Below are 24,711 nucleotides of genomic sequence, written 5' to 3'. Positions count from 1 at the left end.
TAAATTCTCAAATTCATAATTGATTTTACTTATTTTTTATACTTCCAATTTTTTTTTAAAGTAAAACCCTTTTGGCAATAAAACTACAATACTCATACATAATAATTTTCATTAAAGCGGAAAATATTATTTATTGGTATTGACAGAAAAATTACTTAAATTTTTGGGCTATTTTTGTCCCTATCGTTCATAGAAGCACAAAATACACCGAATCAGACTCTGTTGGACTTTCTAAGGTTAGATGTAAGACTTATAATTGATTATGTTTCTCTGTTTAATTTTTATTGTTGATTTTCAGTCCGTAAAAAGTGTCTCGTCGTTAAAAGGTTAAACTCTCATCCCTGGCCCTAAAAGCTTTTATTTCATAAATTTTATTGAATAAATTTTGTGCGCCGTGTCGGTTGTTTTGTTTTGAATTAATGACAGATGGGCAGGGACTTTTCTTACTTTTTTTCTCACAAATACTCAATTAATATGATTTAATTTTGCATTATTTGTACTGTCTTTGGGTATTTGGCAGAGTTTGTGAACGTTTTAGTGAGAAATATTACTTTTTTGCTGCAAATTACAAGCCACGCAAGTGAGCAAAAGAAGTTACGGCAAATGCTGATTAGAGGAAATTTTGTATGAAATTTTGTCGTAACTTCCCAAAAAAATGGAAGTTACGACAAATTCTGATAAATTTTTATTGATTACGGGCACTTACGATAATTTTTGTTAAAAATAATTTTTAATGGGCTTATAAAAGTTTCTTTTTCTCAAGTGTGTCTAATAAACAAAATTACGCCGATTCTAAATATGTATATATATGAAAATCGCCAAAATTAAGTTACGGCAAATGCTGATTTAACTGACGATATATATATAAAGACAGGGATGACCTGATAACTTTTTTCTGATGGTATCAACTGTCTCTGATAAATTGAATTTTAGATATACCGTCGTTGCGGGTGACTTTGCACTCGGGGGGTGACTTTGCACTCTGCTGTTCGTGAGACTTTGAACAATTCTAGCACTTATTGATAGTCTTCGCCGATCCGGTCTACCATGTCAAAGTATATAGGGATATGTTAAGTACCAAGTAAGGTACAATGATCCTCAAAAGGATTCTTGTAGTGTCAGTAATAGTCAATGAAATCCTAGTATAGGTATTTTGTCAAAAAACGACTCCGCGAAAAAGTTATCTGAAGATGCAATTCCAAAATCGATTTCAGAGAAGTAAATTGCCCAAATCTATTCTGAATTTATCTGGCTAGAATAATCCACTTCGATTTTGTTCATTATTTTTAGTAAATTCCTTATTTTCACTACAGTCTTCCTAAGAACGCATGATTTCTATTATAAAATTGCATATAATGGACTTTCTTAAGCTTTATTATAGAACTATTTGGCCAAAAATTATCCAATTTTTTTTATAACTTAGGATAAAATGACCGAGATCTACAAGATGGTGTGGTCGCCATCTTGATTTGACGATTCTGTCCGCCATTTTGAATAACTGTCAAAACAAAAAAGTTATCCGATTGAGCTGAAATTTTAGTATGTTCTGGCTGATGTCAAGACCTTTTCAGAACATATATAAAATCCGACCTAGGTCAAGCGATTGTCTGGATACTGGAGCTCTAAGTTCAAAATTTTGACATTTTCATTAATACAGAATTACGGAGAGCTTCTTTTATCGAAACCATCACAAAAAAGGCAGTATTATCGTTAGGCGATGAGATCTAAATAACAAACAAAAAGAAAAGTAATGTTTTTCTTTATAACAGCATATTATTTGAAGATCTGAAAAACTTTTGCAAAGATGAAAAAATAAAAAAATAAACAAATGCACTTTTCATTTATTTTTTTTTTAATTTTGCAAGAGTAAAAAAATATATAAAATAAAAGCTTCAACCATTTCTAATGGTTACTGAGGCATTTCGTTTAGGTTTTAAAATTCAGGATTAGAAAATAAAGATCGCCAAAATATGATATTTCAAATTTTTAAATTTTGAGCCTCTGTATCAAGGTAAATACTTGACGTAGACCGGAACATAGAAACGTTCTGAAAAGGTCTTGATATCAGCTACAACATACTAAAATTTCAACCCAATCGAACCTATTTTAGATTTTCACAGTTATTCAAAATGGCGGACAGAAACGTCAAATCAAGATGGCGACCACCTCAACTTGTAGATCTCGTGCATCTTACCCTTAGATGTGAAGATCTTCATTGTCGTTTATTATCAGAAATTGTTGATTTTTTAGTATTTAGTAAAAAGTGCAAAGTCACCCGCACCTTATCCCCAGTGCAAGCATTTTTTCTTGATTTTTTTAAACGTAGTAAAATTTTATAAAATTAATGCTAGTGGCACAAAATCCATTCATTAACAACTGAACACAAATAATTTTACTAAAAAACCCCCCTCCCCTCACTTTAACTATCCACTTTTAGAGGCCAAAGTTGAAAAACAGCGAAAAAACGTGCAAAGTCACCCGCAACGACGGTACGTTAGAATTACTTGTCGAAAATAGTTTAAAAATGCGTCGATCATTTAATATAAAAGATACTAGAATTATCGATTTTTCGATATTGTTTTCGATAGTATCGAAGGCCATGGGATTCTGGTCCACGCTAGGCTGAACTATTTTCAATCAGTTACGACAACATTATATTTCTACAATTTTTTAAAAGACGAATTTTATGCTTAATTCCTGATTATATTTGGTTTATATATATGATTCTGCCCGACGTTCCCTTACATGAGCGACATCACTGAGCTCTTTTGAACTTATAACACCATCCACAATACGGCGAGTGTTGAGAGCAACCATGCATAGTGTTTGAAAGAGGGGTCGGTGCGACTTGGTAAAAGTCGCCGTAAACGCCCGGGGGTGTAATTTGTAGCACCAACTCATGACATTTTAAAGTACACGCCTGAGGCGATTTTTTAGTTTAGATTGCCATCATCACAGTCTCTCTCTCATTCTGGGTTTTGTGATTATTTCACCCACAAGATTTAATTAGTTTCTGAGGCGTGGGTGGGCGGCTTTTGTTGTGCAACAAACTGGAGAATCAAAGGACCGAAACATGGTGCACAAACGAGATGACACCAAAATCACAAAGTGCTTAATGCAAACTTTGCACAGACAGAAAAATCCACCATCATGGATTCTTAATGAGATTTTCTGGGGTGGCAATTTGTGGTACAGATTCACAAATACCATCACTAAGTCTGCTATCCATGTTGGATTGCCTTGAGGATTCTTTTTCCTTTTTTTCTGAACAGAAGGGGTTAACGAAGTTTTCTTCATTAATCCCTTTGTGCCTCTATACGATGTTTATCTTGGTATAACTAATTATCACGCTTCTTGTATTATATTCATAAATTTGTTTGATATTTTATTTACGAATATTTTTTTTTATAGATTTGCTAACTTCTGTGGCTTAATATGTTATACTCAAATTAAATTATTTAGTGTGAATAAGATCAAAAGTTATGAACAAAAAGATTATATTATAAAGAATGTTTAGAAATACTTTTATTCAAGCTCAAAAAAATAAAGGAATAAATTTGAAATTAAGGAATCTTTAAATATTCTATTTTTGAACTATCTTAATGTCCAACGCACAATAACTTTTGTTTTATAAACATGTTTTTGACATTTCAATGAGAGTGAGTGAGATCTAGATCTAGTCATCTTGCTTATTCTCATAAGAAATTTTGAAAACATGTTTACAAACAAAAGTTATTGTGCGCTGGACATAAGTCAGACAATTCAGGCCAAAATATGAGAAGACAGTCTTTTTAATACATAATATTGAGCATAAAATGTTAAAAGCTTGGTAAAAGGTTTAGCCCTATGGTTATATGAAGCAATAGCTTCCGCTTTAATCCCTTACTATAAATAAATTGTACTTACCTTGTGATTGTGTCGTGCTATGCGAACTCCATGACGATTTGTAGGAAGAATCTGAATTGAAACAAACGGAAAATGCATCGATCAATTGATTGTTATCATCACTAAAAATTTTCTTATTTTTAAAAAGGGATTTTTATATTTGCCTCACTTTATCATTAAAATTTTAACTTTTAATGACTGAGAGAAATCCGAAAAAGTTAAAATAACATTCCGGAAATGTTTATTTGACCCTGCAGTATTGATCCAATATCGGTGTAAATATTATGCTTTTTAGGTGTATTAGGGGTTAAAGTTACCCTATTTCATGTTAATTTTACCCTTAAAAAGATGTAAAATTAACATTAAAAAATGTTGATATATTTTTACACCTAAAAAGTGTTAAGTTATCAGGGAACACAGTTGATCGCACCCCCGTTTTTTCTCAGTGTAGGGTACTAGGGATAATATTAAGGTAATTGAATGAATACGTCAGTTAAATGAAAAAAGATTGAATTTAGAATATTTATTTAATGTTTTCTTTTTCAAGGACAGATTTTTTTTAGTCACAGCATCTTAGATAATGAATCTAATGAGTCAAGCCTCATATTCGTTAGAAATGGAAATTGAGGAGAATTTATAAGTTCTTATTAGTCGAAAATGGCATAAAAATATCTATTTTTTTTTAAAGCATAAAACTATTTTTAAACGCAAAAAATAAACGAGCAGTAAAAAATTGAAAATGAGCAGTAAAATGTCTAATTATGGTCAGTAAGAAACTTAAATCTTTACAAAAATGGGTCTAATTTATATACATATTTAACATTTAAAATTGTGAGGAATCAGTGGCGCAATAGGCAAGACCGTTGGCTCTTGGGCGGATCGATTCCCTGGCTCGACTTACTGCTGAAAGTTTTATATTATATATTTATTTCGAAAAAAATGTAAATGAGAAGTCTTTTTTGGACCTTTGAAGGAATTTTCCGGTTTATAGGCTATAAGGTTGATGATATCGATTTGAGCTCTTTGATGACCCCTCAAACAATTAATAAAATCCTTATTTAGTATTCAATGAAAGCTTCGCTTTCTGAAAAAAAATTGAACTATTTCTTAATCAAATACTATAAGATAAAGACATTAATATGCAAAAATGATTGGATTTTAGAAGTTCGATCGGATTTCTACTGTAATGAGGAAGTTTGTTTGAAGTAAAATTAGAAAGAGTATTGGGCTAAATTACCACACTTTAAGACTGTTTTCATCCTTATACAGTATTTAAATAATTATTTTACAATATCTTCAAATCAAGATCAAAGTATCAAATACTTTAATAGGTTTATGGAGGTAACTTTGCACCTCTGTTTTTCGTAAGCTTTGTTGTAATTCTAGCTATGTAATTCTAGGATGGTCTTCACGAATTAGGCATAGTAGATCAATGCAAAGATAACCATCATTGAGTGTTAAAAGAATTAAAGAAACGTTCACGAAGAGCAAGGATGTAATGTCACTTCCAGAGGGCGGTTACCCGCATCTATGGTACCGTAGATTCACTTTAAGTCTAGGACTTAAGGATTATCTTTTGATAGATAAGAATTGAACACGGATTTTGACCTTTGACTCCTTCTCCTTTATTTTCTCATGAGGCTTTTTCATCAACTGCTGGTGTTGAGCAGTTGATGAAAAAGCTTCATGTGCAAAATCCAAAAAGTAGTGTAACAATTTTTGTGACTAGTTCTTTCCCAAAAATTTCCATACCTGAGGAAGGAGGAAACCCCCTCCGAAACGTCGGTTTATGAGAAAATAAAGGAGAAGGAGTCAAAGGTCAAAATCCGTGTTCAATTCTTATCTATCAAATCTATTGACCGTTAATTATATAATGATTATCTTTTGATCATCCTTATGTATGCATTTAAGCACTTAAGGAAGCTCTTAAGAATGACCTTTAGATTATCATTAAGTACTTAAGATGTTCTTTAGATCATCCTTGAATGTGTTCACTGCTGTATTTCGAATTGAATTCAAAGTGAAAAATTCTGTCTAATCTTTTGTTCTGCAATTTGACTTCATTTTGCCAACTTTTCAATCCTGGATGGGATCTTCTTTATGGCATCAAACTGCTTGGGAGATCTAACGTTAGGGAAGAGACACAAAATGTACTACTTTTTATTCTCACAGGAAGCTTCGACAAGTCACCTTTCATCATCAGATGAAGACCTTAAGTGCCCTTATGATCATTAATCAATCCTTAAATCCTAGGATTAAAGCAAAGCTTGCGAAAAGCATGGATGCTAAGTCACTCGCGGTGCTATAAAAACGCAAGTTTAAACCTTCTCTAAGATCTCTTTTGTTAAGGAATTTTATAGATATTAAACTACATGGATGAACTTTAGACGTTAAGGCTGCATTATATTACCCTTAGACACTGCCATGAGGCTTGGATGTTGACCAAAAATATATTAAAGGTTTAAAACTGAAGGTATTACCCAATTCCCAACGCATTGCAGTAGTTATTCAAAGTTTCATATTTGCAAATTAATTATCTTTAATATAGAAAAACTAGGGCAAAGTTTTCTGAGAAATCCAGCTTATTAGAAAAGTAGAGCAGTTTAGGGGAAAGTGCTTTGCTTATGCTTCGTACAATCCCAAGATTCATTCTGACTAAATTTTTCCTGTGTTTCTAAATAAATGTGACTCCACAATATACAATATTTTAAAAACTAGATATTAACCCTTACCCATTCGGATAATCCTTAAGGCCTCTAAGCATTATAGGGATAATTCTTGTAGAAAATACTTTTTTAAATCTAGCTATAATTCTAGGCGTCATTGCTTTTTGTTGTCATCTATCTATCATTCTATCAATTCAATTCAATTCAATTTATTCATCATTGTAGATGAAAACATTAAATTATTTAATGTTTTATATTATATATATATTATATTATTCATTAGGTCTTAAGATCGTTTAAGATCGACAATTTAAACGGATAAAATACGTTTTATGCATGTCACCACTTAAGTTTTTTTTCGAACTAATTGCACGTTTACTACTTTTTAAAAGAAAATAAAAAATAAAGAAATAAAAAACTATATATTTTAAAGTCTTCTATTTCTCAATAATTTTTTGTTTAAATTCAAATTTTATTAGATCATTGAGTTTTTTTTAGTTAAGTAAAGAAGCATTGTATTCTCAACATTTGAATGAGTAAATAATCAAATAATAAATAATCAAATAACACATTAATTTGTAATGGAATAGCACTACAAAAAATGTAAATATTTACCAGCAAAAAGCATGGAAAAATTGCTGAAAGTCCCAGCCGATCGACTTAAATAGTCGGCTGAACTTTTGATGTCCAACATAATTAAACTTGCAATTGTAGCTGCTTTTGTGAATCTTCAATTAATTCTTTGTTCTCCAACTTTTTTTCAAATAAATACAGAAAAAATTGCACTTATTTGCTTTCTGTCTCTCAATTTTTCCACAACCTCCGACGGTTCGGAGGAAGGGAATTTTCCTTTTTGGGCAACAAAAAAACCCAAGAAGTTTCCACCAGAACAATTAAAAATTAATAATAAATATTTTTCACTTGCAGAGACAACATCACAAAACTGAATGGTTTGCCGGTGTTGGGGTTTTAAAGAGGGTCACACGTAGTCTGAATGAAACAGGAAGAGGAACGGGAAGGACTGATGACGATAGGAACCGGTTACCGTTACCGGACACTTCAACTTCCGGAGGAATAAATGTGGTACGATGTTTGCTTGTTCCGCGTGCTTTTCTTCAGGGATTCGGATGCCACTGCCTTCGAAGGAATAACTGAATGTCACAGAAATTATTTTATTGTTTTCTCATCACTTTTTTTTCTAATTTTTATTTAGTTTTTTTTTTAGTTGGGTTATAGAGCTGCTCTATTTGGATTGTTTTTGGTATTTCGAGCCGGATTAAACTGTTTAAGAGTTTTGATTTCACTTTGAAAGATAAAACCGGTAATTTTCGACTTTTTAATTTGGATTTTTAATTTTTAGAATTTTCAACATACAAAGCAAAGGGCTAAAATCTAGTGAATTTGATTTGGAACAGGACGAAGAACGACGTCGTTCACTGTTCACAGTCAAAGGACACTGACTGTACAATGATAGCCTGGCAAAAAAGTACTATCGACCTTCCTGGCAGGAGTCCTCGTGAGAGTGCCGAGAGGCGTCAGAATTGCTCAGAAGGGGGCGAGGTCTGCAAATCGAGGGCTTCACAAACCACCAATCGGATTCGGCATACAAGGTGGGAACATTATGCTCTTTGATGCTTATGTGTTGTAGCATACCAGAGGGGGTACTTTTAGCTGGGAAAATTCATGAATTCTCTAACATCATGCCACCAAAAGCGAAGAGATAGACAAAGCATGATATCTTTGACACGATTTCCTGATCCTTTCTCACCAACATTCCAAACCATCTGTACATAAGCACCCCCGAAGAGTCACACAATAGGGGTTTGACTCTACATAGCTACCCAGAGGCCATACATAGTCAACCCCGAATGAGAGAGAGAACCTCTAAAAGCTCCCCTCGCGAGCTTTTTTTTCTCCCCAAACAGCTTTGCCCTCCAACGGGCTTTTATATATTTATTGAAATGCTGAATTTCTATGCATTACATGAGCTTCTATATTTACATTTTTGGGGGACGATGAGTGAGACAAATGGCTCAAAAAGCTCTAAATTCGAGTGGATAATTCTTTTATAAATAGTTTGTTTAGTGATTGTGCGACTTGATACACTTTTCATGCCAGAAATATCACTTTGTTGGGTGCTTTCGGCAATCTGAATCCCAAATATGATGGATTAGGCAGGGAGTGGAATCAATATTTGACTTTATTTTATAACCATTGATATTTTAAATTGAAAATAAACTCGGGATTTCCTAACTTCAAATGATTCTGTTCAGCAGGTAATTAAAACGGAAATCGTAAATTTTTAATGGTGATATATTCTTGGCAAAGGAAAAATTAGGAAGCTAAAATGCATCTTGGCATCCCAGGCGAAGATTGCAGTGATTGAGCAAAATAGAATAATTTATTGAACGTTTTAATTATTTACTAGAAGTAACTATCAAAAAATGTGTAGGAAGTCTGGGTTAATTCGTAAGATTTGGATAATGTTACACCGCTAAAGTTTTCCTCTTTGTACAGTAGACTCTCTCAAATTCGGGCATATGGGACCGAAATGTCAGCCGAATTAGACAGAAATTCGTGCAACAAACTTTTTGAAATGCAACGATTTTTTATTCATGTGCATATAGATATTGAGTTTACATGTTCATATATAACGTAAATTGCATGAAAATCCCTCAATAATGCAAAATCACATCAAAACTAAGACAAACCATGCCAAATTTGAGCATAATTGATTAATCTGATAATCATAATCAAACTTGGAAAATGACAACAAACTTTTTTCAAATGTAACCGCTGCCCGAATTAAAAAGTAGCCCGATTTTAAAAGAGCCGAATTAGCGAGAGTCTACTGTATAGGATTAACATCGAAGCTAATCAGGATGATAGTGAACTTATACGATCCTATCTAGGGCTTAGCCTTATGGATTAACTGCTCCAGGACAAGGCTTTCAGACTTCTCACGCTTTACACATAATCTACTTTCGAACACTTCACATTCTTTCCATATTCATTTTATAAAAAAAATAAGCAAATAAAAATAAATTTTTTGAGAAAGAATTAAAACCTTATGGAATCCAAAAAATTTTGGTTGTGGCCGAAATTTCAAGCTTGGCAGAATTTGCTACAGGCCCCATATTAAAGGTTTTTGTAATCTAGGCCAGCTTGCAATTTCGGCCACCTTTTTTGTTCCTCAAATTTCCATGAATTTTTACTTTTTGCATACTCTAGAGATTATACAATCCAAAAAATAACAAAAATTGTCGCTTTGACGAACGAGATAATGTGAAAAAGACTTTGGATTAATTCCTGAAGGGCAAGGAACTATGAGAATGAATATGGCCGAAATAGGACACCAAAGCTATGTTTACATTTTTATTCATTTTAAAATCTATCAGAATGATTTTAGTGAAATTAAAGACGATAAACTATCTACAAGGTTCCAAGCAACACTCCTTAAAAAGAAGTAATAAAAAATTCTATAAGTATAAAAATATTACATTTAAAACTTAAGGCTTTGTCGCTTGCATGCAACTATGCCGAAATTTGACACACACTTAACCTATCTGAATAATAAAACGAATTTTGTGCATTTTCTCTTTTTCATTTAGTGCAAAATTTATTTTTGTTTATTTTTTTTTATTCCATTAGTTTGGAGATAAATCTTTAAGTGTTAAATCTGTTTAGAAATTCAGAAATTCAGAAAATCAACCTTTAAAACAGATTTGTGTTCTATGAGAAAAAATTTTAAATTTAAAATGAAAAATTTCTTTGATTTTTAATAATAAAATGTATGGTGTAAAGTATTCAGCCATGAAAGTTTGATCGTAACCCTAAAATTAAATTATTTTTTTGAGATTCATTCGTCGGTCTTAACGAATTTTGTTTAAAAAAGCGTGCTCATTAGTAAAAAAAGATTTTACCAGGGGTCAGCTCTCCATTTCAGACTACCGCCCGAGCTTCTTTTAGTTTTATTTAATTTTAAGACTGAACGTAAGGACATTTAAAGCCTTTTTGAACACATTCGTGTGAACTTGCTCACGTGCTGTTCGAAAGCTTTTCTTTAATTCTAGCACTTAAGGACGGTCTACACTGATCGTACAAGGTGGTAGATCTGATCGATGATGAGCGTCTTTAAATGCTGGATTTCTAGAAAAGCTTAGAATCAGCATGGTTAGCATGCTAGTTCCGGAGAACAGTCACTCGTATCTACGGTACCGCAGATACGAGTGACTGCAACACTGCTTTCATGAGGTTTTCTTTAATTCTAGCACTTGAGGATGATCTTTAGACCATCCTCAAATACCTTTAAGTCATTGGACTATCCTTAAATCCTAGAATTAACCCTTTAAGGACGATTGAAACACCGGTGTCCCATAAAGAAAATAATTTTTCCTGACTGACTACCTAAAGTTATTTTTCCTTATGTTTGTACATAATTGCAAAATAGAAGGTTGAAGGAATCTAGGATATTTTTTGGAAGTCTCCAGCTATTTGCAATATAGTTAATTATTAAGCTAAAAAATGACGAATTTTTAAATTCTCATAATGAAAATTAATTTTAAATATTTTTTATACTTCCAATTTTTTTTATGCAAAATTGTTTTGGGAAATGAAACTACAATACTGAAACATAATATTTTTCATTAGATTGAAAATTATCATTCATTAGTATTTTCAGAAAAATTACTTGAATTTTTAGACTATTTTTGCCCCTATCGTTCATAAAGACAAAATATCTACCAAATCAGACTCTGTTGGCTTTTCGAAGGCCAGATATACGACCTTTTACTGGTTTGGTTCATTGGTTTCATTTTTATTGATGATTTTCGGTCCACGAAAACTGTCTCGTCGTTAAAGTGTTAAAGCAAAGCTTGCGAGACGTAGGGATGCAGAGTCAGCTTCGGAATTCAAAGTCACCCTTATCTACGGTACTGAAAATGTTTACGTGAATTACTCGAAAAACACTATGCTTCAACTTGGAATAAGATTTTTTTTTAATTTTTAAATAAAATATTTAACTTAAAATTTTAAACTTTTTTTTATCTTAGAATCAAGGGGACTTAGTATTGATTTCTGTATAATTTTCTTATATTTTGTTATCCGTGTTTAAATAAAAATTGTGCTTTCAAGCAAATAAAACAATCATTTAAAATTTCACTTATTTATAATACTTTTTGTTAGATTTAGGCAACAAATAGTCTTCTCTACATTTGAGATCTTCAATTTAGAAAAAAATATTAAATTTGAGACCTTTGCATTAGGAATTCCTACTTTCCTTTTTAAAGACAGAATCATATTAACCATCAAATACTTATCGTCACAGTTATGGTAAGGGTTTGATGGTGTCAATACGACTCTACCATTAAAAGAAAAATCGATTAAAACAATTACCTAATATTGTTTCAAGTTACAATATTTTTTCTCTAATTTAACTGTCTTTTGCAAGTCTTGTCCGTCATTTTCCAAAAACTCTTTCCCTTCCAAAGTTATTGTAAGAAATTCAATTAGAACTTGAATAAAATAAACTTTTGGCGCTCTTTTAGATTTTCTTTTTTGCTACAAAAAAAACTCGCCCTTGTGCAAAAACATTGATAAAACATCGTCATGAGCCCATAAAGAAGGCAAACTTTCTGCTTGAGACTTTCTGAGAAGGACGTAAAAGATTGGGGCGAAAGATAGAAGAAAATATTCAAAGTTTGAGCCATCGAAGAATTTTCGCTGGGTAATATCGGCATTATATAAGGAGGCAATTTGGAAGGTACTTTTCGACTGAGGGTTGATCCTAAAAACGACTTTGGGTGGCCTTATTTGCAATTGCAGCAGTAAAAAAAAGCAGAATCCTCCCTCACAAGTTAATGCCAAAAAGATTTCTGGGCTAGAGGAAATGGTATAGAGAGAAAAAAATGCTAAAATTAAATGTTGTGTAAAATTGCGAGGGTGACTTCCATCGACAGAGTAGGAGCGAAAGTGTGCGAGGGAGCAAGAAAGAGGGTCAATAAATATAAATATTTTGGGTGTTCGCATATTCCCACAGTTTTTGAGCTTTTATGTTGTCTTGTGTCGGCCTCTTTTTGTCCATTTTTGAGATAGGGTGACTCTTTGACCTTTTCGGGGTCAGGGGTGAGTGTGAAGGGGCCAGAGTTACCGAGCCGTGTCTACCAGAAGAATGGTTTGTGATTTATTTCAAGCACTTTCACATGATGCACAATTGAGTAAGAGAGCAATTTCTGGTGGGTGAGAAGTGCTGAATCTCAGTCTGGGATTCACAGGCACTTAATTATTTCTCCCTGAAAAATGATCATTTACAGGATGGCACCCCTGGCAGTGTCTTTGGACCGATCGCAAGGGGTGAAAGTGTGCTTTGTTAAGGTTGATCGCGTGGCACTTTGATGAATTGCTGCTGAAGAGAACAACCAGTGGAAAAAATCTGAAGGGTACATAGGTTTATCAATTGGGATACTACACTCTTGAGTTTCCTAATAAGTATCATTTTTTTTATTTTCACAAAAAATCGTTTTAAAGATTGTTTTGCAGTTATTTTTTTTTTAATTATTTAAAAATTTCACAAAATTTCGTATTTTCTTCAATTTCATAAAAATTTTACATTTGTTGCATTATTTTAGGATATGGGATTCTTGCCCATCTGAAATATAATCTGTCGTTGGAAATTTATTGAAATAAATTTTTAGATTAAAAATAAATAAAAATTTAGGAGAAGGACATTTTAGAAATTAAGTGTTCGTCTTTCTACTGTGCCAAATAAAGACTGGGTCAGCTGAATTGGGGCAGCTTTGAAATTGGGCTTTTTCTCCTATTTTTAAATTAAATTGACCCTTATCATAAAGTAATTCAGTTCGCAATCGGTTTTTTTCAGCTAAGTTATATCACGATAAGGTTCAGTTTCATTTAAAAACAAAAGAAAAGAGCAAAATTTCAAAGTTACCCCAATTCAAAGGTTTCCCACTTCCCTCTATTTTAATTTTTATTTTTATCCTCGTGTTGATTAATGTTATTATGATTTTATTCATTTCTTTTTCAAATAAACCTATAATAGAAACGGCAATAAAAGATAACACAGAATTCTATTAAACTTTAAAATTTAACAAAATACTCTGGAAATATTCAAAAATTGCAAAACTGGAAGTCAGTAAAGTCCTTATTAGATTAGATTGACAATAATGGCCGATGTGAGAGGCAAAAATAAGTTGAATGGGTCATTGTCACGGGAGTTTTGTAACAGAGGAACCTGGCACTGGAGAAGGCGATCCATAACTTTGGCGTGGGCATGAGGAGAGTCATTCTCAATAAATCCACGCAGCTTCAATCCTATGTTGACGATATCGCTAACAAAGGACGTATTCCCCGAGCAGTACAAGAGTCCTTCATCCAGATTGAGCAAGTGACACGAAAGCAACAGAAAGTACACTGGTCTTGTCAGCAACAACTTCGGCAACATCTACGAAGAGCATCGGCTAAACAAGGTTACCGCGAGATTACCGATAGGAGACTGCGACTTCAAAATTGTTAACTCCTTCGTGTAATCAACAATCACAGCCGACAACAATATCTCAACAAAAGTCCGCGCACGGCTGCTGAAAGCCAACAAGGCTTATTTCAATATATTAAAGAGTTTTCCGGTACAGAACTTTAAGCATAAAGACAATGATACTAGTGTTTAGGATTATGTGCGGAATTGGAGAACAGTGGCACGTAACAGTGACCTTTTTTTCTTTAGGTTCGTTTTCTTTAGGATTATTTTTTTCCAATTGGAAAAATTAGTTCGTCATTCATCTTCAGTAATCCCTGAAACAGATTTTGCTCTAAGTCCTATGAATAGGGAGAAGTTTCCAGACCTAGTTTTAAAGTTTGCAAATATTTTTTAGTTTATTTATTTATTTATTTATTGCTGATTTGGGATAGGAATCCAACCAATGGCCAATGCATGCTACCCTGATCCTTCTCTTATTTAGAATGACTTTTAGAATGAGTAAAATTTCAAACTTTGTTGAATTAGCTACTCCATGTGCCTACTTCCTCAACTGATTAACCCCTCGTAAAGCCTAAAGTACTGCTTAGGAAACTGCACCATCGAGGGTGATTCCGATAATTTGTGTGTGTGTGAATTTTTTCATGATAGATAAAATATGCTGAGTGTCCAATTTGGGCTGGAATTCAACCCCTGGGAATGGTGAATCTTCCTCACTTATCGAGAAGGGCTGAAATTATTCGCACTTAATCCCGCATTACATTCTTGCATAGAACACACTTGTTGATGAGCCAATTGACTGCTGTACGACCAACTGACGCAATCCGTCTGTATACACACATTTGGGATATTAAGCAATTGCAAATAGGATTAACTTTTCAACATTTCAAGTGGGATCCATCTCCTTGTGCCATGAACCTCGGAGGGTGAGGACCTTCTGAACTCATTTCGGCACTGATTGCACAACAATTGAAGCAGTAAATCGATGACAATGGGTGGTCTCTACTCCAACTGCGAATGTGACACAGTTCGTGAGAATCCAACCGAGGAGATATGACTAAAATTGCTACTAGTTGCTCAATGCATTAGATACTTTTGCTATGATTTATCGATGGGGTGGATGTGAGAAAAAAAACTATGTGACAAATATTGCACCTATGAAAAATTTATGTGTTGTATTTGGAAGTGGAAAAAAATGTTCATGAATGCAAATCAATAAGTGGGAAATCACTGCTATAGTTTGAGAAATTATCTTTGGCGAGGGATAGTTTTTGAGGCAAACGAATAGTTGGAAGTCTAGGGAGCATAAATTACAAGTGAGACAGAGAAAAATTAATAAATTCATTGAGTTTCAGTTCATTTTCATTCAAGGGTTGCACCGTGCTCGAATTAAGACCGGGAGAGCGGTGAAAATTTCAATTTGGTGAAATATTTCAATCCTAGAAATGAAACTTTGTCCGAACTCAGTGAGTGGAAATCACAAAATAAATTGTTAGTCTTACAAAGAAATTTTAATGTTTTTCACATTAATTGCGGCTAATAAGCGTTCTAGTTTTAGATTTATGTCTTTTATTTTTTTAGAATGTGAATGGTTTATGGATGAAAAGGTAGACTCAGCCCGCAAAAAATAGGTTCACATTGGCTTAAAATATTCATGCGGAAAATTACTGCACATTTCAATGATTTTTTGTTGTCACTACACCAACTTTTTGTCAATAAATGAATAAAATCCTAAATACTGAGAGATTTAAAAATGCGAAAAATGAATTTGAATGTATATTAGAGACAATTAATATGAATTTCATTAAAATTTTAATGAACCAGAGTGATATAAAGGCTTTACTATAATGGTATAATTAATACGATGCTTTCGCTGTACAAATATCATATGCATAATTAACACTAATTTTAATTAAAAATTAAATGGCTGATCGAATTAAGAAAGAGTCAATAACGAAAATCGGACAAAATTTTCTCCCGTTACTTTCAATGTGTAATTTGTGTGTAAGTTTTGTCTAATGTTTAATTCAGAAATAATTTAAACAATTTTTTTTAATTAGTTGGAAAAATTAATTTTTAGAAGCCATGTAGAATTATCTTCTTCAACACATAATGTGTAGTTTGTGTGTAAGTTGGTCAAGGATGTTACTCTCTTCTAAGTTTTATAAGTCATTTTAATCTTAGTTGAAATGTTAATTTAATAAATAAAAATAAAAGAACAGAAACTAGACCGAATATTCCGCCTTATTTTTAATGTGTAATTCGTGTGCAATTTTGCATAACGTGTAATTCACAGATAATTTAAACAAGTCTTTTTATTATTATTTCTACCAAGGTTTAATTATTTTAATTGAATAAAGTAGAATTGAAGCACAAAAGTCAAACCCAATATTCTTATTGAACATAAAATTTGTAATTTGTAAGTTCTTCAAAAGTGTAATTTTTATTTAAGTTTGACAAGCTTTTTCAATCTTAGATTTAACATTTCAAATTTTTCACTCAACACCGAAAAATTGATTTATTAAATAACAATTGAAGAGAAGAAACCAGAAAGACTTTCCTGCCTTAACTTTTAGTAATGTGCGTATAAATTTGTCTTAGGTGTAATGCACAGATAAATTAAAGAAGCCTTTTAAAAATTAGATTACAAAATTAATTTCCACCAAAAATCGAATGTTTAAGAGGGTTGAGTTCTATTTTGTTGTTGGTTTTATGAATAAAATAAATGAATGAAGAAACCTTGAAGAACAGAAACCAGATAGATTTTTCTATCCTGACTTTCAATTTGTAATTTGCGTGTAAGTTTTTTTTTAACGTTTTATTCACAGATATACTGGACAAGTCTTTTTGAAGTTGTATTGTAAAATTTGTTCACCAAGGGTGTAATATTTAAATGAATAAAATTAAACTGAATATCAGAAACCAGACAATAGAATTTTCTTTTTGAACATAGAATGTGTAATTAAAGTGTAAGGTTTTCAAAAGTGCAACTTTAATCTAAGTTTGGCAAGTATTATTATTAGTCTTACGGCGTTATCACACTTGCACATTAAAATTTTAATGTGATTCACATTAATTGTCGCTTGCGAGCGTCCAAATATATTATTTGTGTCTTTGAGTCACTTAATACACTGCTGGCAATAATCATAGCTCCACTTTTTCCTACTGGAAAAACTTTGAAAAAAAATTTTTTTGGAAAAAAATAAAAAAATCATTTGAAGCTATTTTCAAACCAATATGAAAAGTTACCATTTGAATTTCATATCGTTAGAACTGTGAGTACTGTGATAGAATCTTTATCAAAATGGCGATTTTCGGGTGGCAATAATTATAGCTCCACTCAATAAATTTGGCTTCAGGGTATTTATTTTCAATCAGTGAAGGTAAATATCTTTTAGTAATTCAATTAATAACTTTATTAAGCTAATTAGAATCATTTTTATAAAGTTTTTCATGAATTTTGCTGAAATTTTGTAAGAAAAATGTTTAATGAACAAAAATAATGGATTAATTAAGGTCTTGAAAGGGATGAAAATTGACAACCAAAAAATTTCCATAAAAATGACAAGATACTATCACCTTTCATCCAAATTTGTCCATATTGCCGACATATATGCATTTAAAACCACTTCCAGGGCTAAAAATCTCCTTTTGTTAGAGGCAAAAGTGTTCAATTTTCCGTGTTACAGTCGAAAAAAACAAGTTTTCTACCGAAATTTGATGTAAAACAATGCTGACTGCTTAGTCTCATCATGTCCTGTTGATTTTGTCGCAAACCATAATCCCAAGTGACTAAGGGAGTCTTTAGAATACTGGAACAAAAAATTATCAAAAAGAAGCTTTTGTAGTTTGATGAACAGAAGGTGTTTTACCTAATTTAAGTGGTACAAAATTATTTTTTTCGACTAAAAAAATTGATAGGTCTTGTCTTAACTTGTTTTCTGTCTGAAAAAATAATTTTAAACTACTTAAATGGCGTAAAATACTTTCTATTCATCAAACTGCAATAAGCTTCTTTTTGATAATTTTTTATTTTATTATTCTGAAGACCACCTTAGTCACTTGGAATTCTGTTTTGGGGCAGGATCAACAGAACATGATGAGAATAAGCAGTCAGCATTGTTTAACATCAAATTTCGGTAGAAAACTTGTTTTTTTCGACTGTAACACGGAAAATTGAACACTTTTGCCTCTAACAAAAGAAGATTCTCAGCCCTGGGAGCATATATGTCGGCAATATGGACAAATTTGGATGAAAGGTGATAGGATCTTGTCATTTTTATGGAAATTTTTTGGTTGTCAATTTTCATCCCTTTCAAGACCTTAATTAATCCCTTATTTTTGTTCATTAAACATTTTCCTTACAAAATTTCAGCAAAATTCATGAAAAACTTTATAAAAATGACTCTAATTAACTTAATAAAGTTATTAATTAAATTACTTAAAGATATTTATCTTCACTGATTGAAAATAAATACCCTGAAGCCAAATTTATTGAGTGGAGCTATAATTATTGCCACCCGAAAATCGCCATTTTGATAAAGATTCTATCACAGTAATCACAGTTCTAACGATATGAAATTCAAATGGCAATTTTTCATTTCGGTTTGAAAATACCTTCAAATGATATTTTTATTTTTTTCAAAAAAAAAAAAAATTTTTTTCAAAGTTTTTCTAGTATGAAAAAGTGGAGCTATGATTATTGCCAACAGTGTATTTGGGGTTTTTCTATTTATTGATAAAGAAGTGGACTTGGCTTGCAAAAATAAGTTTAAATTTACCTAAAGCATAAATATTTTTCACATTAAAAAATTAAAGAGAAAATCGCATTAATTTTTCGTATTAATGCTATAAATCAATTTATATCAAATTTTGCGGGTCAAGTCTACCTTTTTAGATAGATTTATTGTCATCAATGCTCTGCGATACATAAATAATTAAAATTGCAAATATTTTTCTGCGGCCACCGCCGTCTAAGCGTTGGTTACCAACCTACTCCAGAGTGAAAACGGTGGAAAACTCCTTCTCAGGTTGTATATGCCATACATCCATAGGATGATCATAATTACTTTACAATTTTAATTTATTTAGTTAATATACCGTTCGAATGCTGCTTTTATATGCAAAACTTGCAGAACGCATTGAGAGAAGAAAAAAATAAATAAAATTTCTTTTTTCTGGCTAGCTCGTAGGAGCTGTCAGCCATTTGGGCAATCGCCCGCGTGTGACGAATACTAATAATAATAATAAAAAAAAAAAATAATGAAAAAATGTTTGATGTCAAGCGACTTTGTTAGCTAGAGCTAATACTACTTTTAACTAACAAGTATGAGAAGATAAAAAAAAAGTAGGCAACCTTAAAAACAGCCGCGAATAGATGGGTACTTAGGATGACGCACCGCATCAACACTGCCCACCAAGAAATGAAAAGGAGAGATTCCCGGAGACAAAAAGTCAGACCCAACTGTCGCAGGCCTGAGCTTCACAAAGATGTGGAACCAGAGAGACCGGTGAAGCCGGAAGAGAGAGATCCCACTCCAGCAACGGCCTACGGGCCAGGCCATTGAACACCATCGTATGTTCAGCAGATTGTCTCCTTAAAGGACCACCCCCAATCAGATAAAGGCACCTGAGAGTGAAGTCACGGTACAAAATCCGTTTCACAGCCTAATCGCCACTATGAAATTTCAGCGTCCACCAAAAACAAAAACAAAAGAAGAAAGTCAAAGAGAAAGAAAAAATACACGAGAAAAAAATCAAACAAAAAAAAAGCAAAGGAAAGGTCGAGGCGTGAGAGGTTGTCAAAAAAAAAAAAAAAAAAATTAAAAACAGGTCTTTAGATCAGCATCATATTCATAAGAGGTTCCGAAGTTCTCAACAGAAATCTCCTTAAGTCATTAAACGAGACAGAGGTGCCACCATGCATCATCAATAAGGTGTTTGCGATTTTAGGAGCACAATAAGAGAAAGAATGTTTGAAAAATTCTTTTCTAGGTCTGGGCACCACATAAATCTCTCGTAGACGAAGTGCATTACGCGGTCTAATCACCCTCTGCCCACTTCTATAGAAAAATACTCTCATAGTTCGATAGACGTAAAGAGCTCTCAGGGTAAAAATTTCCCAGTTCATAAACAGTGGTGTGGCACTTTCAAATCTTTTCCTAAAAGACATAATTCTTAGGATCATACGTTGCCCCGCATACAGACCTCGCAGGTGGGTAGGGTAGGCAGAACCCCAAAAAGGAAGAGCATACTGTAACTTCGACTGCACCATAGCATGATAATATGACCTTAATACATCTCTAGGACAGGTACCTCTAAGTCTAAAGCAGAATCTCATTGAAAGTTTTAGATGAGACCGCAACTCGTCTATGTGCTCCTTCCAGCTTAATGACTGGTCCAAATTCAAACCCAGATATCTGAATACCGGAACCCTTTCTAATGCAAAACAAGCCGGCCCACAGTCCCTCCTGTCCCCGTCAGGACCCGGGATACAACTCACAGAATGTGAGCGAAGCTCCGGAGTCTCAGGAGATCCCCTTAACGAGAAAAACATGCACCGAGACTTTTGACTTAACAGCATCAAATGTTGGTCGAACCATTGCTTCACCCTGACCAAGTCCCCCTCCATATCCTTCACAACCGAGTCCACATTAGAACCGGAATAAGTAATGGCCAACAACTAAATTTTATCAACAAATACATCAAATTTTGAATATAAAATGATTCAAATTCACAAATTACACATTTGGACTCTCACCAGCGACAATTAATGTGAATCATATTAAAATTTTAATGTGAAAGTGTGATAACACAGTTAGTCTCACATTTTAATATTTTTAATAGAATATAATTTTTCACTCAAGATTGAACACTTTGTGTAAATGTAACAGAGTAATTTGTGTGTAAGTTTCTCAAATGTGTAATTTACATCTAAGTTTGGCGTTTATCTTTGAAATGAACTTTTAGTTGAAAATCACACGTTAGACAAACTTACACACAAATTACACATTTAACGTGGGAACAGAAAATTCCATAGCATATCTTTAATTTTAATTTTCTTTCATTTCAATCAAAATTTCATGAAAATTTTGCCAATTCCCTCGGGTCTATTTGACTCATAATGCGTGTTTTGGGTACGAGAAATAAGTGAGCAAGACTTTTTACACTCCTCAAAGTCATATCAACACATCTCAATGGTTTCAGGCGTACGCCAATTTATGCTCCATTCACTTCGACGCTTAGGGAGGTCCTGGGCACTGACTTCTTGCGAGGTCCGACATGCAAAATTATCGGTAGGGCTGGAAGAGGGTGCCAGGACTGACAATCAACATTGCAGCCCCTGGAACGGAGCAAGAGCACAATATTGTTGCTGTCGCTGCACGTGACCCATAATGACGTATGAATGACTGAACGCGTGCTGCAGCCACGTGTGAAAAAATATTAAGTTTTTGTTTTTTAAGTATTTGATTGTTTAATCGCGAGTGAAGGCATAACAAGAGAAGAATAAATTGCGTGTTCATGTTATTCATAATTTTGCTACATTTCCCCGTCGCATTTGGAGAAACTTGGTGAATATTTCAAGGATTTGCAGAGAAAGTTTCCGCTGTCTTTTTGGCAACCCTACGGCACCCACCTGCCCCCTTTGAAAGACATATTCCTGGTGGGTCTGGGGAGACAAAATCGCAGGATTATTGTATGGCTGGAGGGCAAAGGCAGTGCAATAAAGATTTTCGAGGTGTATCCTCTCTCGAAATTGTGGGTGGGATTGATATTGTTGTTGGGCAAATGTATGAAATTTCCAAATGGAATATTATGAGAAATGCCTCGCGCATTCTCCTTGCAACTGGGGTATATGATGTATGTATCAGTACCGGAAGTACTTGCGAAGTTGCTACCATGACTACCATATCGATTGCCGAAACCAGCGAGGCGGAAGTTGTTGGATAAGAGAGTATATTTATCGATTTTTCGGTTTTTATTTTTACACACCCCAAATATCAGGGGAGCTTTTCGGGGAGAATTTCCCCCATTAGTTAATTTGCAGATTTTTTTTTGAACCATTTGAAAAAAAAATGCTAATTGGTCGTTTTGCGAGGAAAAGGAAGTTTATAATTCTCGAAATTGAGTCATAAAAGTACAACTGAAAATGAGGAAAAGCGAAGGGTGGTTTTGGGAGGGTTTTTAGCAGCCCTCTCGTGGGAGCTTTCATCAAAGGGTGGTTTTTCCGAAGGGAATTTCCTCTTAGGGCTTTCCATTTCCCATCGATAATACAGAAGTGTGTCTTTGCTTTGTAATATTTTCCGATGAAGAAAAATCATTCTCAGTTTTCGAGAGTTAAGAGTTAGGAAAATTGTTAGAAGTTTCACTATGAAAAATATTATTGTAACAATTTTTCCTAATATCTGATCCAAAGGATTGGAAGATCAAAAGTGATAGAAGATTTTGAAGATTTCTCGTATGAATTGGAATTGCTGAAGTGCCAATGGAAATGGTATTCTCATTTTTCCACAATTTCTGCTTCTATAGCCCGTAGGGGAATTCTGTAACAGTATGACAATGTCAAATGATAAATTTTAAAATTTTTATTGTGATAAAATTGGTAGAACTGTTTTAAAATCCGACTTTTATCAGTTACTGCGAGCTTCAAAGAACTGCCTACATTGGTCATTAAATGCTCACGGGGCTTTAATGTTGTCCCACTCCAGAATTTAGCACTAAAATTTGTCATATGACATTGTCATTCTGTTACAGAATTCCCCAAAATGAGAGTGTAGAGTTTGAATATATCAATAAATTATTCCATAAAAATTTCTAAACAAAATTTCAAAAATTACATAACAACATTTTTTTAGTACATAAATTCGATATTTTTAAATAGCATTCTAAATTCATTCTATTCTAATAAAAGTAGGTACGTTTATTTTCTTCATTCCATTATGCTTATTTCAGAATTTAAAAAAAGGAAAAGTAAAATGAAACTTTTAGTACATGGATGTACTACGACATAATGAAGATCACTTTGAAGAAAAACCTTTGTACTTGAATTTCAGAATCCCAGTTAAACGTTAAAACATGTTTATTAAATTTGCTAAAAGCGTTTAGTACAGTTATTTCACTATTTTATAAACATGTATTCCAACTTTGCTAACTTGTACTAAAAGTGGGTAAGTTGACATATTTGTATGTGTGAGACTTAGTATGAATAATTTCAAATAAGAAACTACGCAAAAAATTAAGATTTAATAATTTTAAAGTAATTTTCTACAATTTTCAATATTATTTATGCATCGATTTAGCACAAGTAAGCAATAGACATTTTAATTTATCTACACAGTAAAAAATCGTGTAAAAAAAATAACGTGTAATTTCCAAATTACCACTAAAAAAATTGTAAATTTTGATTTTTACCACTATTAAAATGGTAAATTTTGTGTAAAAAATTATTTGTGTAAAAATTTTCAGCGTGTAATTCAAACATGTAATTTTTACCACTATTGAAGTGGACCTGTGTCACTTAAAAAGTGGTAAATATTCAACTGCGTGTAAAATTTGGTGCGTGTACTCAAAAACGTGTAAAATCGCCATTATAGTTTGACAGCTGCTGGAAGCTTCCACCTCGGTGAGTATTTTCTTTAGTTTTATGAGTTTTATAGCCTCTAATTTTTCGAAAAGTACCAAATCCCTCAAGAAAAAAGTGAAATACTCCTGCTAGTGTGTATTTTCAAAGTTTTTTACGAGTGATTGTGAAAAAATCCAGTGTTGAAATTTACGTGGCGTCATACTTTGAGTTGCATTCTATTTGTGCATATTTTGTCTCGGATTTCTGGTCCAAAGGGCAATTTTCTGCCAGTGGTGGCCCCCACAATAACCACCCCTTGTGATCATCAATCCTTTCGTCCAAGCTTTAAGAAATACAGTGTGAAAATCTGCATATATTTCAACGGGTATTGAACTTGTTACAACTTGTCATATGTTCCACGTTCTATTTCCGGAATAGATGATTTTCCTCAGTGTTTCTACCCCGTGGAGTCTCCTGTGCTCTAGAGAGTCTCAAATCCATCGCTCAGTGATCCTCCCAAGTTCCAGTGAAAGTTTTATTGAAAAACTGATAGTTTTTCTTTCTAATTTACAGATCTGTCAGCAAAATCACATCATCCTTCCAAGCAATTTGATGCTGAACGTGGAGGAAACTCTGGCGATCATAAAAAATACTTGAAAAAAATGTGAAAAGAAATATTGCAAATAAAATTACACGCTAGGAATTACAGGTTTTTTAATTTTACACGCTCCTCTTTACACAAATTTAAAAATTACATTCTGAAAATTACACACGAAAAACATTACATGTTCGAAATTACACGCAAAAAAAAAATTACACGCTGAAGATTACACGTTTTAAAAAATACACTTTTCCCAAAATTACCACTATAATAGAGATGTCAAAAATTACCTACTATTATAGTGGTACTTATTTTTTACTGTGTATCTAAAAAGAAAGCATGAAATGAGTATAGAGCTTCAAAATAACTACATGTACTAAATTTGTGTTTACTACCAATTTGTAAGTTCCTCTGATATTGCGAATTATAAATTACTCGTCGAACTTCTTATTGATATGATAGCATTTTGTAGAATGCAATCAAACTGAATATCTTTCATGATATTGAC

At 33.0% G+C, this 24,711-nt stretch overlaps 1 protein-coding gene across 2 annotated transcripts in view; it reads right to left on the bottom strand.

Annotated features, from left to right (window-relative positions):
* The window catches only part of LOC129800796 (DNA-binding protein D-ETS-3), a 69,483-nt gene that overhangs the window by 30,142 nt on the left and 14,630 nt on the right, over nt 1–24,711 (bottom strand). For both annotated transcript variants that reach the window (XM_055845459.1, XM_055845460.1), the window contains one exon: nt 3,907–3,957. In XM_055845459.1, coding sequence (XP_055701434.1) covers nt 3,907–3,957 — 51 coding nt within the window. The remainder of the gene's footprint in view (nt 1–3,906; nt 3,958–24,711) is intronic.

This window comes from Phlebotomus papatasi, chromosome 2, assembly GCF_024763615.1.
Source record: "Phlebotomus papatasi isolate M1 chromosome 2, Ppap_2.1, whole genome shotgun sequence".
Classification (NCBI taxonomy): Eukaryota; Metazoa; Arthropoda; class Insecta; order Diptera; family Psychodidae; genus Phlebotomus; species Phlebotomus papatasi.
Note: the sequence above shows the minus strand (reverse complement) of the source record. Positions and strands in the feature narration are given on the sequence as shown.